At 37.6% G+C, this 17,857-nt stretch overlaps 1 protein-coding gene across 1 annotated transcript in view; it reads right to left on the bottom strand.

Moving 5' to 3' along the window:
- Positions 1-13,825, bottom strand: part of LOC140328223 (serotransferrin-B-like) — a 22,708-nt gene extending 8,883 nt beyond the window's left edge. The window contains exons 1-7 of the mRNA XM_072407638.1: positions 13,669-13,825; positions 10,202-10,362; positions 7,918-8,026; positions 6,921-7,112; positions 5,746-5,884; positions 3,132-3,184; positions 1,016-1,179 (exon numbers count right to left, since the gene is read on the bottom strand). Coding sequence (XP_072263739.1) covers positions 1,016-1,179; positions 3,132-3,184; positions 5,746-5,884; positions 6,921-7,112; positions 7,918-8,026; positions 10,202-10,362; positions 13,669-13,711 — 861 coding nt within the window. The 5' untranslated portion in view covers positions 13,712-13,825. The remainder of the gene's footprint in view (positions 1-1,015; positions 1,180-3,131; positions 3,185-5,745; positions 5,885-6,920; positions 7,113-7,917; positions 8,027-10,201; positions 10,363-13,668) is intronic.
- Positions 13,826-17,857: the final 4,032 nt, after the last annotated feature.

A 17,857-nucleotide genomic window follows, 5' to 3' on the forward strand; every position in this document is an offset into this window, starting at 1 on the left:
GATAGATAGATAGATAGATAGATAGATAGATAGATAGATAGATAGATAGATAGATAGATAGAAAATGGTTATGGCTATATCAAAGTAAAGGTCTAAAGGTCCACAAATGTCTTCTATTAACTTTTGATGCAATCTGCACAGAGCTATCCTAGGTTTCTCTGTGTGAACAGCTAAGTCTCCCTTTACTCCTTGAATTTTTTGAAGACTTAAGCCTTTTTCAGACTTGAATGTGATTAAAACCATACTGTTAGCCATTTTGGCCACTCCTTTTCAATTACTATCCTGTAAACTGCAGGGTTTGACAACTGCTTTGATGTGTGATTGAGTGAGGTGCGGTTCTTCCTGCAGAGGAGGAAAAGCACCTGCATGGTCAGTCACTTTGAGGAACCGCAATCCACCACAGCCACGTTTACATGCACGAAACGGTAGCCAACTGCTCCCATTTAGTTGAATGGGAACGGATGGGAGTGTAGTTAAGCCTGAGGTGCAATGTTGCAGTCTACTACATGTCTGAAACGGCACATGAGCTGGTAGATTTTGTTCCCTGCAGCCACGGATATTGTCCAGTTAGTTAGCATTGGCATCCTGGGAAATGTGTTCCTGGCAGGATTACCATTTGAATACAAGGAAAATAGGAATGAAACATTAAAACAAATGCAGCCACCACATCCAAAGACTGGTATACTCCATTTATAACATTCTTGTTTTTAGGTTTAGTGACAATTTAAGCAATGCTTTGGTTTATCCTGGTTCTGGGGTCTGCATGATGTCATTTACAGGGTATTTAAATATGTCTAGCTTCCCTGCTGTAGGTCCAAGGGGCTTCCTGTCTTTGCCTAGAAGATACCACATCTTCTTCTTTTGTCTTGGAAAATCTGTACGTAATAAAATATCTCCTCAACACATTCTTTAATACAATATAACACTTTCACTTCATGTGCTTTTTAACTTTACTGCTATTCTGTAGCTTGATAGTATCATAAATTAGCTTTTGTAGAAAAAGAGAAGGACTTACCTGTGCTTCCTCAAGGAACTTAACGACTGGTTGGATTTTCTCTGGTCTGTCTGCAGTCACAACAGCATGAGCGGGTACTTTTGCCCAGTAACATTTCTCATACTCAGAAACTGGCTTCCTGGTATTGTCCAAGCACAACAGCATATAACCCTTTTGGAATTCCGCTACAGGTGAAAACAAAGTTGAAAATTTACTGCTGCACTCATGATTTGTGGATTTTTGTATATATATGTGTACATATATAAACAGTTGTATGTAAATGTCTATAAATATGTAATATATATTTCTACAGGGAGCTAGAAGAACTTTCCAAAAATCCACTCTATCTTATGGAGCCACAGGGGAAATCATGCAGGTTGGCTTTTTTACCAGACAACTGTTATAGTACAATAATAATTGGTAAAAATAATTAATATAGTACAATAATAACAATAATTGTATTTATTTTAGGCTAAATCCCCATAGTAATGTGTATAATATATCCCCAGTAGTCAGGTATTTATGTTATACGTTATAGTCCCAATAGTTAAGTGAAATTAAACAATGCATAGGTGTAAGGTTTTGTATTTATTTATAGTGATCTGTTTACCCCTATCTAGTCACCTAGCCCCCTGGATGATCTCAGACATGACAATGGATAAATGGATCCAGTTTCCCAGGACAGACTCAATTACCTTTAGAGCCACTAAGGGATAATAAACAATTTTGATGTATAAACAATTGGGCCCCTTTCATCAAAGTACTATAAAGATTATTGGTACCAGCACTCACATATGGATATAGGACAGGATAGATGGAGTGGGATGACACCTATGTTATATGACCCCTGCTTCCCCAACAACTCCAGACCACTTAGCTCCAGTTCTGCATCAAAGTTGGCTTGACAGTTTCAATTAATTACTGAAGTTTAAATGAACTAATCTTAAACTAGAGGAATGTTTCAGCCAATAGGTATCCTACAATCACACCCATTAACCAATCCAAAACATCCAATGAGACTTAATGGGAATTAACTGTATAAAGCCGCGTACACACGTGCAATTTTGACAAAGGACTACATGATGCATGAACGGTGCTGTACATACAGCACCGTTCATGCTCTATGGAGAGGGGAGGGGGAGAGCGACGGAGTGGCACCCTGATGCGCGCTCTCCCCCTTCCCTTGCATTAGGATCGGTTGTTGTCCATCGTCCGTGGATCCGCCAGGAGGGTCGTTCGGATGATGGATGACACCGACTGTACACACGGCAGATTTTCGCCCGATATCTGGCTGATGCCAATTATAGGGCGATAAAAATCTGACGTGTGTACATAGCTTTAGTCTGGGAGCTGGCAAAAAGCAAGGGAGAAGAAAGGAAAATATTGATTAGTTAGCTAAACAGGAAGCAGAGGAAATAGAATGAAGGAGGTAGATAAGAAAGGGAGTAGTTAGGTAGCCAGAAAGCTACCTAACCAGAAAGAGTTCCTCTGTCTGTTCTGTTGCACTTAGTAGGACTATTTTTTTTGAGTCTCATCACTTGTACCAGGTGAAATTATAAAAGTATATAGTTGCCCAAACATCCAAAGTGTGTCTTTCCTAATATACTTCATGTGTTTTTGTTTATAAGGTTTTTACTGCTAAGAATATGTGAACATTTTCATTTCTATAGTTTAGGCATGATGCACTTTAAGAACCAGCAAAGTTTTAGAGACTAAGACACAATTGTTAATAGGTTACAAATGTATTAATTGCTTTTGTACTAGATTGTAAGCTCTTCAGGGCAGGGTTCTCTCCTCCTGTATTACTGTCTGTATTAGTCTGTCATTTGCAACCCCCATTTAATGTACAGCGCTGCATAATATGTTGGTGCTATATAAATCCTGTTTATTAATAATAATAATAATAATAATAATAATTTGTAAGTCTTTACTTGCAATAATATATCAATGAAAATAAAGTTCTTAGGGCAAAGCTACAGTATTTCTCATAATTTGCCATGCACTATTTGTTCTCATGCAATATATATGCATAAATATCATTATCACTTTTATTTTCTATATACTATTTGCTGTAAATATAATAAAACCATTATAGGATATAATGCCAATAGGTATAATACAAAGTTGTTTTGTTTACCTGGTAAAATATGCTTCACAAAAGACACATCACCTTTATCATCTTTCAAACACCTGCACAAAGAATGAAAAAAAAAAGCTGCTAAGATCCAACTTTAAAATTGTTATACAAATTGTAATTGTATCCTTAACGTGTGTTAGAGAATATCCCAACCAAAAAAAAACTGTAGTTTATTTCAGACCACCAGTTCTTCGATGTGGTGCCTGTATACTCATACTCACTTTTTAAGCTCAGAACATTTTCAGCACAGAAAATGCCTTTTGCCCTTTCCAGAAATACCCCTCTGATTTAGAGCACAAAGAGCCCTATCTTATTGTGTAAACTACTAATTTCATGGGTCTACTATGCAATGGAGATCAACAATTTGACATTCAGCCACACAGCCCCTACCTGCATTCAGTGCTAAGTCTAAAGTGTGACTGCCCCGTGAACAGTGAACACCCCATTGGAGTGCAAATTAAAGGATCGGAGGGGTGAGTATATCTGCTAGAGCTGTTCAAGAGCTACTAGAGGAATACATATGTAGTAATATATGAATAAATACAAGTTTATAATAATATGTGGTGAGCAAAGAATAGAAGATACATGCTGGGAGCAGGTGTATATGTCTTAGCGGAATATGTAAGCAGTCTGTTTAATGGAATCGGTGGGTATGTATACAGCTGTAAGAAGGGATGTACTCCAAAATTTGCTAATGTGGAAGGATGAACATACTTCTCTGGAAAGGGGATTTATATAGATATTGGAATAGAATGGTATATTTACTACTATGGATTTTCTCAGCCTGATCACACCCTATAGTTTTAGTAATGGCGAGAAAGAGCACTTCAGAAATGCACCATGGCCCACCACAATTTGCTAAGGCAAAAAATGTAATCTGCACATTTTTAGGTTTTTGGGGGTATATTGAAGCATGGCATTTTAAATGGACTGTCCTACAAAAAAAGAGATGTACAGGCAATGTTAGATACAATAATAAATGCAAACTAAATTTTGTCTGTTCAGTTCATCTTTAAGATCTATAAAGGGGGTTCAGAAACCCTATATTATTCTATATATCAGAACCCCTATATTCCTTAACTGGTAGTGATTTACTCCTGCTTCTGCCGGCTTTCCCCACGGTATGCTCAAACTATTTGTTCATTCTGCAGGCATCTGAAATACCCCACAATGTTTTGAATCTCATGATATGGCAACACTGCACAGTAATGTTGAATCAGAATATCTTTTGTTACCTTAATGCATTATATTGCATTTACATAAATTTAACTAAAGCTTCCATAATTCTGACCAAATTTGCAGTAATGCTAAATCATGTTCCCTGTGGCAAACACCTCCAGTAATTTCAACCCTATTGCATACCCATGTGTCATCAGCAATACCTTGTCAATGCTTGTGGGGTCAATAATCCTGTGAGCCCCCACAGTATCTCTTACCATTTATTCTTTTTAGTGGTGAAATTTGCAGCAGCAAGGACATAGCAGCATCTTCTGCTTCCCTGAAATGTACTTTCTCTGCATCCCCAGCACACACTCAGAGACTGTGCACAGCTGAAGGGGATTTCAAGAGCCGATTAGTGCTCCTGTGCTGCCACTCTTATAGCCCCTCTTCTCCCACTGCTCAGTGCCTGTTGTATCGTTTAGGTGGGCTAATCTGTTCTGGAGAGTTTTTGTTTGATTTATTGTTGCTGACAATGCCTGTTTCTGACCCTGAGAGTTTACGCCACCTGGACTGACCTTTTGCCTGTGTCCCCGACTCTGCTTGTGTTTTGACCTTGCATAGTTTGTCTGATGGATGGATTATCTGTGTATGACCTCTGCTCTGTATTTTGGACTTCTTTCTGTTGAAACTTGGTACTGCTTTATCTGTGGGCTCCTGGTCAAATGCCAGCCCATCCCCAGATACTCTCCTTTGTGTCCTGGGGCAACCTTGTGCTGGGAAACGCAACCAGTCTCCAGAGGCTGAGCAGGGCTGCTATAGGTGAAGAGTGTGGCATTAGATTGGGGGACTGGTGTCTGGCGAGTACTGTTGGACCAGGCCCTTACATATATGACTTAGAAACACACTAGGTTGAACAGGACTTAGTACAGAGCCTTGTGGTACAATTACACTTCTAAATATACCCCATTTACAACCACACCTGATATCTTTTCTGTAGCCAGCTGACTAAACCACAGAAAATAAAATACTTTTTTAGGCCCTGTAATGCACGTTGCATTCATTGAAAGCACCAGTTCACCAGGGACCAATGGAAAAATAACTAAGGGCTATTTTGGTCTGCCTGTTCTAACAAATTAGCTTCATTTATCAATATAAAGTAAGGACTATCTTTGTGGGAACAAAGAAACAAATCAGATTTACAGCAGCACTGGAAAAAATAGTTAAGGCCTTTAATTTATTTGTGGTTGTTGCTACAAATGTCACCATGCATCTAGACTTCTGCATTATGAGGACTAACATTACGTCCACTTTTATAACCAGAAGTCCCAGTCTGGAAGTCTGGAAATTCTCAAATGATAATGCAAAGACAAATAGTCAAATGTTCCTGGAGATGACCACAACTTCAGAATAGCACTCAAAGTACATTGGATGACAAACATTATAGTATACTCACGCGCGGGCTCCAGCATAGCCAAAATATGGCTCATTCTCAGATGCTTGGCACTTTTTGTCTTGCTTTCCAGCACATTGCTTACACAAGTTTGGCTCTTTGGCCCCAGGAGCACAGCTGGCAGAAAAGAATTTAGCAACAGCTAGAAAAAAAAGGGTTTATGTCAAGCAATAGAACTTTAGGCTACGGATTAGGAAAATAAAAATGCTATATACTCTTTAAAAAGTTTGATATTTAAAATCTACTTCTGTTCAGTAAGCAGCTTAAAAAACATGTGTGAGCTTTATCGAATTTTCAGAACTATTTATAGAAAAAGATCATTGACTGAATATGTTCACAGTAAATCCATTGTTTAAAAACAATGTACTAAATTAAAAGAGGTGAACTTTTAAGGTTTAAAAAATTCATACCAAAGAATTTATTAAAACCTTAATTTCTCTTGCATGATTGTGTTTAGGAACCAAGTTTATGCAGCCAGAACATTTGTTGGGTTTTCGTTTCTGGTAAAAAGCATTCATATAAAGCCTGCTGATGTTCACATGTCAGCCATAGTGCAGTGTTGTGTGGAAGCTGGTGAGTAACAACCTACAGATATGTTGCAGATATAAGTCATAGATCTGCATTAAGCTGAATTATTTTTGCGGGATTGATGCAGTAGCAATGTTTCCCAAATGTCTCCATAAACCAAGTACAAAAATAAAAACTGGAGATCTTTGAAGCACAAGAAGGGGTATAAGTGTGATTATTATATATTAATATATATTAGGTGTGTGATTATAGAAAAAACCCAGCCTTAAACAATATGAGTTTCAGGGCAGTATTTCTCCAAATCTTACAGCCTATAGCCTATGTAGGCAAGGCTGCCAGAGAATAACAAAACCTCCCATTCACACACTAGTGCCTAAAACCACATTTCTCGCATAATGAAATGTTCCGGGTTACCACCTGGTAGAATAATTTGGCTGGGTTCCCATTGCTGACCCTGCTTCTATTTATTGGTGACTAAAGATCACCTTTTTTTGGGTAAGTACACCTAGAACTGAATTTCTAGCAGGGTCAAGGGACAACTATCCTTTTTTTATTAGTTAATTTTTGATGTATGGACACAAACTGGTTAAACTCTCACGTTCAGTTCAATGTGTGGTTATGATTTGTGGTTAAGAAGAAACTGTTTTTACCTTTCTCAACAGACTGACTCTCAGGATCATCCATTTTTATCATTCCCATTTCTATGAGAGTCCCAATTGGAGCGGTCCAACCTGCTGCCCTTCCAACTGCGGTGTGACAAGACCTCTTGTCTTTAAGTTCCCTAAACAAGAAATTACTGGACTCCTTAACCAAAGCCACTGAGAAGTAACATGTATCGGGCTCTGCAATTAAAAATAATGACATATTTTACATATTCATTTGTAACTGTTTTGCATTTTTCTTTATTTGAGGTATATAAACTATACACATTTTGTAGCCATTAATAAAAATAAAAGGCCTAATATACCTGAACTGAGATTATTATTATATATATATAAAATAGATTGTTTTATTGGCACATTTTTAGTTTTTATTACAGTATTTTGAAAGCATTATTAACAAATCTTTTTAAATACTTGTTCATATATATTGTTGTTATTGTGTAGAGAAGTAGAGGAGCATTTACCACTCCGTAACTGTAATAGAGTGAATGTGAAAGCTTGAATCCCAAATATTGACCACAAAATTTTGGAAAACAGGCTTAACCCTTTTTGCTGTCATCTTGTACACCTTATATCTTATACCATATCTTATATCTTATACCATATATCTTATACTTATACTTATATATCTTATACCTATATCTTATACCAGCAGCTCTAACTTGTAACCTAACTCCTGACTGCTATAGAAGATGACCTTTCGTCTCCTGGATGTTGGATTTTACATAGAAGTCATCTAAATGGTAGTGACTTGATTACGTCTATGAATAGGGCATGGTGACCCCACCATCACCTCTGTGGTTCCTGGGCTCCCTCACCCCTCAGAAACCACAGGGTTTTTATGTTACATTTGGCATCTAATTTTGATATCTTTTAATTTTACATAATTTACAAAAATACAATTGTAATGTGTTTCTGTGCATTTAATTGATTTTAAGTATATTTTTTCTAAACAATTTCCAAGTTTTTACTTGGATCAATTTACCTCTCTGAGTGCCATAATTTTCAGCAGCCACTGGCTTTAAATTGTAGGGATGCAGCGAAGCTTTGTAAATTTCTCCACTATCCAAATCAATTGCATCTGCAAGGTCATCCTGTAAAACAAGCATTTTCAGTAATAAACTGAACATTGTAATCATTAAAATCATATTGATAATTCAATAGATGCTAACTGTATTTATCCTAACTGCTTTGTATTGTCCAAAACTTTGACCCAAATTGCAAATGTAGTGATACCCTCTAATTAACTCCTACCTGCTATAAAGACAAGCTTTGGCACCTTTAAAAGTATTTTTCATGTTTTCTTATGTCATGTGCCTGTATGTCGCCCAGCCCCCTGAGCAATTTTTGGAGAGAATACTATGTTCAGGAATTTTGCAATTAACATAAAAACTATTCTTGAATACACTTTAAAGAAGAATTAGGGAATATAACATGATTTTTTTGTTTTATTTCACTATATATCTCACTGATGTTCCAAAGATCTTAGTGACACTATTACATTCATGGACTTTACAATTACCTTGAAAAGTCAGTGGCCATAGACTACAATACAATTTGCTATCAAGAGTGAAACGTTTTTTGCTATCAAAGTGAAAGTTTTGGTTAAAAAATGTCAATTTGACTATTCTTACACTTAAGTTCTTCCCCTACCATTAGGTTTACGCAAAGGGAGAATTAATAATAATTTTATTCTCTGGGCATTCATTCTAGTTTTGGAAAGCATATGTTGTAAGTTTAGAGAAATGTCAGCCAGAACCAATAATCACACTTTTGGATTTTTAATTGAGCTCAGTAATGAATGTTTGGTGGAGTCTATTTAGATAATGTAACACATGTTTGTGTTATGTATGTATGTATGTACACATGTATGTGTATGTAACACATCACCACAATGTGCAATAACATGCATTACGTTGCTGTTAGGAGATGCTCATCTGTCTGGCAACTCTGTACTGTGTACTATTGCAGTATAAAAGACTGTGTATTCTGTGCGGCGATGTCATTTACAGCAGCCAGGAGAACCAAGATAGCCGCAGCCCCTACTTCCCTTTAGCTGTGCAGTCTGATGTATTTTCGGCATCCATTGTTAGGCTGTGCGCAGCTGAAGGGGATTTCAGAGGCAATTATTTTATGACCCTATCCTGCACTGCTATTGGCTGCTGGGATATATTGGCTGCTGCTATACCTCTCTACTCCCAGTCACCAGTGCCTGTTGTAGCGTTAAAGAGGAATTAAATTAAAAAAAAACAAAAACAAAAACAAAAAAAAAAAAAACTTGCCTTTAATCTGGCAGTGCAGTCGATTGGTCCTTAGGTGTTTTCCATCAGGTCCTGAGTCGTCCTGGCATCAGCCTTCGGGCCGGCACTCCAGGCGCCGCCATCTTCTCCTCTTTTTCCGGGTTTTTCTTACTATGTCACCTGACCCAGGCCCGAGATCAGGAGACATAGTTGGGGAAAAAAAACTTGCCAATCTCACTGCGCATACGTGAGGTGGGCTTTTTTTTTCCCTTTTGATGAAAAGAGCACCCAAAAGCCTCCCGGGATGTGTAACATAGATATGTTGTGCCACCAATCATTCTCAGTCACGAGGCGACCGAGAATTATAAGGTGGTGCAACACCTTTTTTTTTTTTTTTTTTTAATTAAAAAAAGGGTGTTGCACTTTGAATAAAAACAAACACACAATTTTTTCTTAACATAAAAGGGTTGTCTACCCTTTCATGTAAAGTGAAAATTCTATATTTAGCTATGCTTTAAGCTACTTGCTACTGGTGTGTATTCGTGTGATTTACTGTTCCTAACCTTGCCTGTTCCTGGCCTATCATTTGTACGCAGCCTGGACCGACCTTTTGCCTGTGACCCCGACTCTGCTTGTGTTTTGCCCTTCTGTACTTTGTTTGGTGGACGGATATTCTGTGTATGACCTCTGCTCTGTATCCTGGACTTGTCTCTGTTGGAATCTTGGTACTGCTATCTGTGGGCTCCTGGCATGCTGCCAGCCCATTCCCAGACTCCATCCCTTGCGCAGTAAGTCGCGGGGGCAACCGAGTGCTGGGAGATGCAACCAGTCTCCCGAGGCTGAACGGGGGCTTGCTAAAGGTGAAGACTGTGGTGTTAGATTGGGGGACTGGTCTCTGGTGAGGACTGGTGCTGGCCAGGGCCTAACACTTGCCACTTTTTTGAATAGCACCCCAGTGCAACCCACCTGTGATACAGCACATTTCCATAAATAAAGATATATTATGAAGAATCTTCATAATGAACTTACAGCAATTGCTCTGACGCATTCATCAGTGTTGGCTCTGAGAACACAGCTGAGGGTTGTCTGATCACTTTCACAGGTTTTGCTCACATCTCTGCATTTTTTCAGTTCAGCTTCAGATTTCACGCACCATCGGATTTTGTTTATTGGGTTTGCAAGGCACAGGGCTGTTTGAAGACACAATATATGATAACAGGTCAGTTCAACAAAAGCAACAAAGGTTTTGCTCACAGTCTTATAATTCTGTTCTCTTAATGCAATACCAAACTCTCATTTCCACCTAGTCACTGCTGGTGGCTCATTACCCTTGTCTGTGAACTGGAACTTGAGCTACAGAGCCTGTAAACAAAAAGCTTTTATTAACTAGCACTAAATAGTTAAAGATAAAAATGTGAAATAAAACCTAAAGCTCCACCTATATATATTTATAATATATTTACCTACCTAAAAAGATAATTTTGAATATGTTAAATTAGGAATTGTATTAAACACTATACATTTACACTTTAAAACTTTTTAAGTGAAAACGTATCTTTCTCTGGCTTAAACTGAACTGTACTTCTAAAGTAGACTGTCAATTATTAGCAGCAAAACAGGAAAGGCGATTCACTATTGGCGCTCAGTTGCTGAAGTTATTTGTTTCTGAATATACACCTAAAATTCAACTACATGGAAAAAAATAGTCCTTGTCCCTAAATCACCCAAATTGTTCACCACACTATACTTACACTTTAGAACAAAGTTCATTCAGCATTCTGCTAGCACTACAAAAAGTTGTACAAGGACATAGACCAAAGTCAATGTAACTCTGACAGTTGCAATACATTTACATACATCTGTACACAGCCTTTTTAGCTAATAAGGATGAAAAGAAAACCCAGCATTTTTCTGCTGACCTCTTCAAAAAGTATGAGTATCCTGGTAGTCCATGACCTCAAAACTAATACACTGCCCTGAAACAAGCAAAAGAAGAAAAGTCGGAGTAAAGCCAAAACTATTCTTCATAGCTGTTCCAAGTCAGAGATTTCAAAAGTATTAAAGCCAAGGGAAAACCGAGGTCAAGGTCCCAGGTTCAGCTTTAGCCAATATTCTGGAGGCGGGGAGAGGGTCACAGGGATCAATCTGAAGTCACAGGTAGTGATTGGAATTATTTGTACAGTAGTACAGCTGCACAAACAGTGATGTTTCTAAGCTATATATCTTGCTATATATCAATAAGTTACATGTAATTACCATAAATACACAACTTATTGCCCTCCATTCTCCTCCACTCACATTCTAATGACTTCACCTCTTAAATCTTACAGCGGTGTTTCTCAACCTTTTTAACACGAGGGAAACCTTAAAATAACTTTTAATTCTTAAAGAACCCTGTCAATATTTATGATAAACCCATCTCATTGTACATTAGCCTGGTGGTCAATGGTATGAATGCCTTCTACATTGTTGGCCAGTATGAAAAATGTCACCCTTACAGATACCCAAATGGATCATTGGTGCCAGTGGTAATGGGAATAGGCCCATTTCTGAATAGTTCTCTTTATAAGTTCATTGGCATACTTCTGTCTACGGTCTGAGCCTTTCCTTTTACCTATGGTGCCCAGAAACACGTAACTGTTTTCAGGCAATTCAAACATTTGAACTAGAATTACAAAAGAACTCAAAATAACTTACCACCAACCTTCTAAATTTATGGTGTTAATAAAAAGAGTTGGTAGGTTGCATTTGTTTAGTAGGTTGTTTTTACCAGCTAGTTGAAAGTGGTTTAGGAGTCCTAAACTTTCTATGTATGTCCTATTATACTGTAAAATAAATGTTAATGAAGGACAATGTACTGCTTTTACACATATAAATCCACTGTATTGCATTCAATACAGTTATTTTGTATTGAATGGAATACAAATAGATTTGAAATTCCTGACACGCCCCGAACGGAACATCCGCAGGCACCGACGTCACCAGGAACTCCCCGGTGACTCATCGGATGCAGAGGATGCCGGCCAGAGGAAGCGAGAAGACGAGGATCGCAGAGAAGGACGCCGGCGGATCAGGTAAGGCTTGTGACTTGTTGAAAAAATCCCCTTAAGTGACAGTCACATCATTAATTAATAATACCAGTGATATAAAATAAATGGAATGCATTGGATTTATTTATCTAGCAAATACAATTATGCAACAGAAACACAGACATTTCTGGGAACTTCTCGAGTGCTTACATATGCTGTAGGACAGTTGGATATAGAACCATGATCTGATTGTATTTTGCAGCTGGTCATGAAGAATATATGGTAAGGCATGTGTAGTCCAACTTATCGGTAGAAAAGTCATAGCAACTGTATAAGACACTTACAGCTCTATTTATAAAACAGGGAATCTAACATTCACTCAAATATTCCCTGGTGGGAACCAGTTACTGCCATTGAAACACATGACCTAAAGCTGGTAAGGCTTATTTACTAAAGGGATTTTGGCTTTTCACTTTCCAAGGTGAATTATCATCTTGCAAGTGATAAATCATTTAGCTTAATAAAAGTGATGATAGCTCACTTTGCAAAGACTAATCGATCATGAGAAAGAAAAAAATTGATTTTTTTTTTATTTATTACACATGATTGGATGCTTAAAGTCAGCAGGGCTTGATCTCATTTACTAACTTAAAGGAATTAATATTATCCCTTGCAAGGTGATAATTCACTTTGACAAGTGAAAAGCATATATTACTTTAGTAAATCAGCCCTAGCGTATTAGAGATACATCTGCAATGAATTTATTATTTGTGTAACTTCAATTACATAAACGTGTTTACAAGAAAAAAGCAAACTACAATCCAAATACAATCTTAAATGTATACTGAATCTGAATATTCATTCTAAAACTCTTTATGAAATGTACAAAGCCTGTTTAGATGTATCAGATATGCATTTGAGATGTTATTACCTTGTGTTTGTCATGCAATCACAATGACCTTCATAAAGGTATAAAAGCAAGGCACAACTGATCTTAAGCTGTCCCTAAATGATCTGAAATGTCAGGTTACATCTGTATTTTTTTTCTGGGTATGGCTTTCTAATAGAAAAAATCTAAGGTCTGGATACTGTCTTGAAAACTGCTAAAATTTGGTAGTTTCTAAATACTAGAATGTGCATATTAATATAACAAAAATTCATATTAAATTATGAAACTCTACTTTTAATTCTTATTTCTTATAATTGGTGGGGGTCAGTGCCAAACCACAAATATAATAGACAACTAGTATTTTAGAAAAAAACCTTTAATACTTCTGCACTATAAAAATTTATAGAAAAAAAAGTTTTATAACACCTGCATAAATATCTACCACAATGTATGGTATTTGTATATCTACCTTATATTACACACTGTAATTTACGTAAAAGATTAATACAATTATTTAAAAAAAAGGTACAAATGACAAATGTTTTTTCTTCTGCAGGTAAAAGATGTCTTTTACTTACCCACCATCCCCAGGAAAAATATAAGTTGTACTGTAGAAGCCATTGTTACTGCAGAACCCCCTCCCAAACTGTCAGACTTCAGTTTGTGGAGAACTAGCGAGGGAGATCTCAGGCTTTTTATACAAGGGCAGGGGAGCTGAGTGGACAGAATCTGTGTCACTGTAATGTTTACCGAATGGTGTTTCTCAATACCTGCCACCTCCTCTCCCTCTAATTCCTGGAGACAGATTTGACAATTTGGCACATAACCCCTCCATGGTTTGAATGGTCGAATTAACCCTTTTTAATTAGAGTATTAGGCATGGGGAAGAGAAGGGAAATTCCCAGCTATCTTCTTGGCAGCGGTACAGGTCATGTATTAGGAGATTAGTTCTGTTCTGCTACCATCCTGATAATGTGCTTCATTGTATCATAAAAGAGACACAATATAGCTGTGTCTTTTTACAAAATTCTTTGTTCAAGTATACAGACCTCCTTAAAGCTAGTACTTATGAGGTGTGATCAAAAAATATGGTGGATGCTTTTATTCAACAGTAAAAGACACATTGCCATTAAACACCCACAATATTCTCCTCCTCACTTCAAGTACAATTATCCCATTATTCTTGCCACTTTCTGAAGCAATTCTGGAAGTCTGCTTTTGTGAGTGTCTTTAGTTATATGACTTATGTGTGCCGAATTGATTCGATGGGACTGATTTAATAAAGCTCACCAAGTCTGGAGAAGATACACTTTCATCAGTGAAGCTGGGAGACCCAAAAACCAGTAACTGATTTCTTAAAAGCCATGCAAATGTTTTCAGTCCGGGACCAGATTTATTTCAGGTTTGCTGAATCACCCAGGTTCACTGATGAAAGTGTATCTTCTCCAGCCTTCATGAGCTTTATTAAATCAGGCCCCAAATGTTTACCTTTCATAGTCACTTTGACTTTGAGGAAGAGCCAGAAGTCACACTGTGCCAGTGTTAAAACACGCTGTTCTGGTAGACGATCCTGGGCGGAGTCCCACCGCAGTCGAGCACCCTGACCTATTCCTTCCGACGGCGACGTGTACAGCAGCAGAGGGGTTCTAGGAATTAGTGCTTTGCGGCTTGTAGCATCCTTGTTTTCCTTCAGCTGTGTTTTCCCCCTCAGCATCCTTGCTTGAAGCGCTTTAAGGCCTGCTGGACCCTTACAGCCACTCCGCTGTCAGATTCCAGTGTCTGTTGTAGCATTTAGCTGGGCTTATCTGTGCTGGAGTGTGTTTTGTGTTATTTACTGACCTATGGATTGTACGCAGCCTGCACCGACCTTTTGCCTGTGACCCCAACTCTGCTTGTGACTACCTCCTCTGTACTGCATCTGGTGGACTAATTGCCCACGTGTGACCTTGGCTTTATATTCTGGGTTTTCATTTGTAGAACTTGTACTGCTTAATCTATGACCCCCTGGTCCTTCTCCAGACCATCCCCAGACCCATCCCCTGTGCGCAGAGGTCCTGGGGGCAACCTTGTGCTTGGAGACGTAACCTCATAAGGCTGAGCGGGGGCTTGCTAAAGTTGAAGACTGTGCCGAGAGATTGGAGGACTGGTGTCTGGTGAATACTGGTGCTGACTAGGGCCTTATAGCTAGAACCAATGAATAAGGTGAAAGAGGAACTACAATTGCTTTTGTCTGACCATAAAAACATGTGGAATACAATTTGCACTCACGTCATGTTAAAATCTCTTGTTAAAATGTTTTGAACAGAACCATAGGAGATGGTCAGATCCTCTGAAATGTCCTTAATAGTTAGTCACCTGTTTGGTTTTTGAAAGATGAAAGAAGTCTCGATCTCTCCTCGACTTCAACCAAGTCACACAAATTACAAAATCACTCAAACCACTTGTAAACCATTTTCCAAACCATAAACTAATTTTAACATATCGTGTTTTTTAGCATTTTTTCACCAAATTTTATGTAATGTGTTTTCTGTGATCTATGATTTACATGATTTTTTTTCACTTTAAAACACCTTCACTCAACAATAGTTCACAACTGACTGACTGCACCAAACAAGTTCAAATGTGTCACACACACACTGTGACTAAGGTTTGATGCACCACTTCCTTTAATAAAGATCCCCACCTTTCTGTTGGATGGCACTCAGGAGCAGCTTTCACCTGATTTTTTGATCATAACTCATATGCAGGGTGTAGAAACCTCAACCACATAAATGAATATACAACAGTACAACCATACAGGTTGTAATGGCTGTGGTCTAAACCCTGATAATATCTGATGAACATGGCCATATGTGTGAAAGATATCTGCTTGGAGCTAGTCTAGAACATTGCAAATATAAGTTCAAGATCTTGGGATCTTTATGACATGTACCCAGAGATTAATACCATCTACAAGAGATTTTATAATGATTCCCTTGATTCTGGTATTTGGGTAATAGGAGTATGTAGCCTTAGATTTCAAAGATAGCAATAGCTTGGAATGGGTGTACAGCCCAGTAGGCTCACTTTTCAGCATAAGGTTCAACACATTAATCTGAACTCCAGCCTTGCTTTTTACCTTGGTTATCTGGTTAAGCCAAAATTGCACCAAAACTTGCTGGATAGGCAGTAGTGGCAGGAAGGCAATGACATTGTGTCCCTGCTATGGATGTGTGATAGCATCAATGTTAAATTGTAGACCAGTGACACAACAGCCATGCCCAGTGAGAAGCACATCCAGAGTAAGTATCATGTAAGTCTATGTTTCAATGGGACATGACTTTTTAATTTTAAACTTCAATTTGCTGTATATTCCTAAACATTGCCTATTCTGAGTGATGTGTCAGTACTGTGTCTGAACACTATTCAAGATAAACTTGCAACAAGACCAAGGAATTACACTTTTTTCCATGGAGAAAATGTAAATCTATGACAAAATCAGTAAGAAATATACCAAGTCCGTCCAATGCCAAACATCTCAGTACCAATCTCAATGGTCATCTACAAACTACCTCATAACCTTCAAAAAGTACAGATGCTCATGAATAAGGAAAATTATGCATATACAGTACATGTACAGACAGAATAGTGTGCTCTTACTCTGGATTTTCTATATATATGCTTTTTAGACATCTCTGTGTCATCAGAAGCCATAAAAGACTGGAACTTTCGTACTGAGTCCAATACAGAAAAAATGGTCAGTTACCACTAAGAGTTGGAGAATTCCATTCAAGTTTTTGCAGATGGATGCACTGCATCTGCTTTAATGTTTTTGGAACAAGTTTACTTTGCAAGAGTTTTAATGCTTAGCTTCCTTGAGGTTATTTGCATTATCCCAACCTAACCAAATTTGAATTTTTTATATTTTCTTCTCTCATCTGAAACTGTCTTCACACCTGATTTCTAGAGAAGTCAATGATAATATCTTATACATCAGCAATTATAAGTTCAATATATAGCAATAATGAAAAAGCTTTTCCCCAGGAGATGTAAAGAGTTCTTCACGACATTAAGTTCAATAAGAGATACAAGATGTTGGATCATGTTGTTAACATTTTAGCCTCCCGTTGCTGTTGACTGAGATGAGAATATGTTAACATTAAAAACTACATTATAACTGAACCCATTAAAAATATGAAATCTACTTTTGTAAGTTTGAGGATTTAGTAAAACTAAAGATGGAGCAGTTTTATAAAAATAAAACTGTGAATATTCAGTTTATCCAGTTGTGTAAAAAAGTAAATATATGTTTATTTTGAATATGTAATTATGTGCAGATGCTTTTCACATGATTAGATAACTGAAGTTGATACACACACAATTTTTGGAGAAAATATTATCAGCTCCTTCAGTAAATTAGCACAATTATGCAAAAATATAATAGGTATGTGCCAGCTGCTAAAGAAAATGCTGAAACTTGTTCAAAGCTCTATGATCTGACAAAAACTATTTTTATAGTGAGGCTACCTCCAAACTGCAAGGTTTAAATTCTGGTTTGGGTCTAGGGGTACGTAAAATAACATTGGGGTCTACTTTTAAAGCAGTGAACATTCTGATATTCACTACAACTTTCCTTGGTTGAGAATCTGACACTGAAACACATGAACCTAGAAAATTCTCCAATGAATTTTTTAGTGAATGTCAGATTCACTGCTTTATTATTAGACCCTATGATTTACACTTTACCTTTGCTGCACTTGGCTGTGGTCATAGCACGAACAGCATCCT

The sequence above is a fragment of the Pyxicephalus adspersus genome, chromosome 4 (assembly GCF_032062135.1).
Source record: "Pyxicephalus adspersus chromosome 4, UCB_Pads_2.0, whole genome shotgun sequence".
NCBI lineage: Eukaryota > Metazoa > Chordata > Amphibia > Anura > Pyxicephalidae > Pyxicephalus > Pyxicephalus adspersus.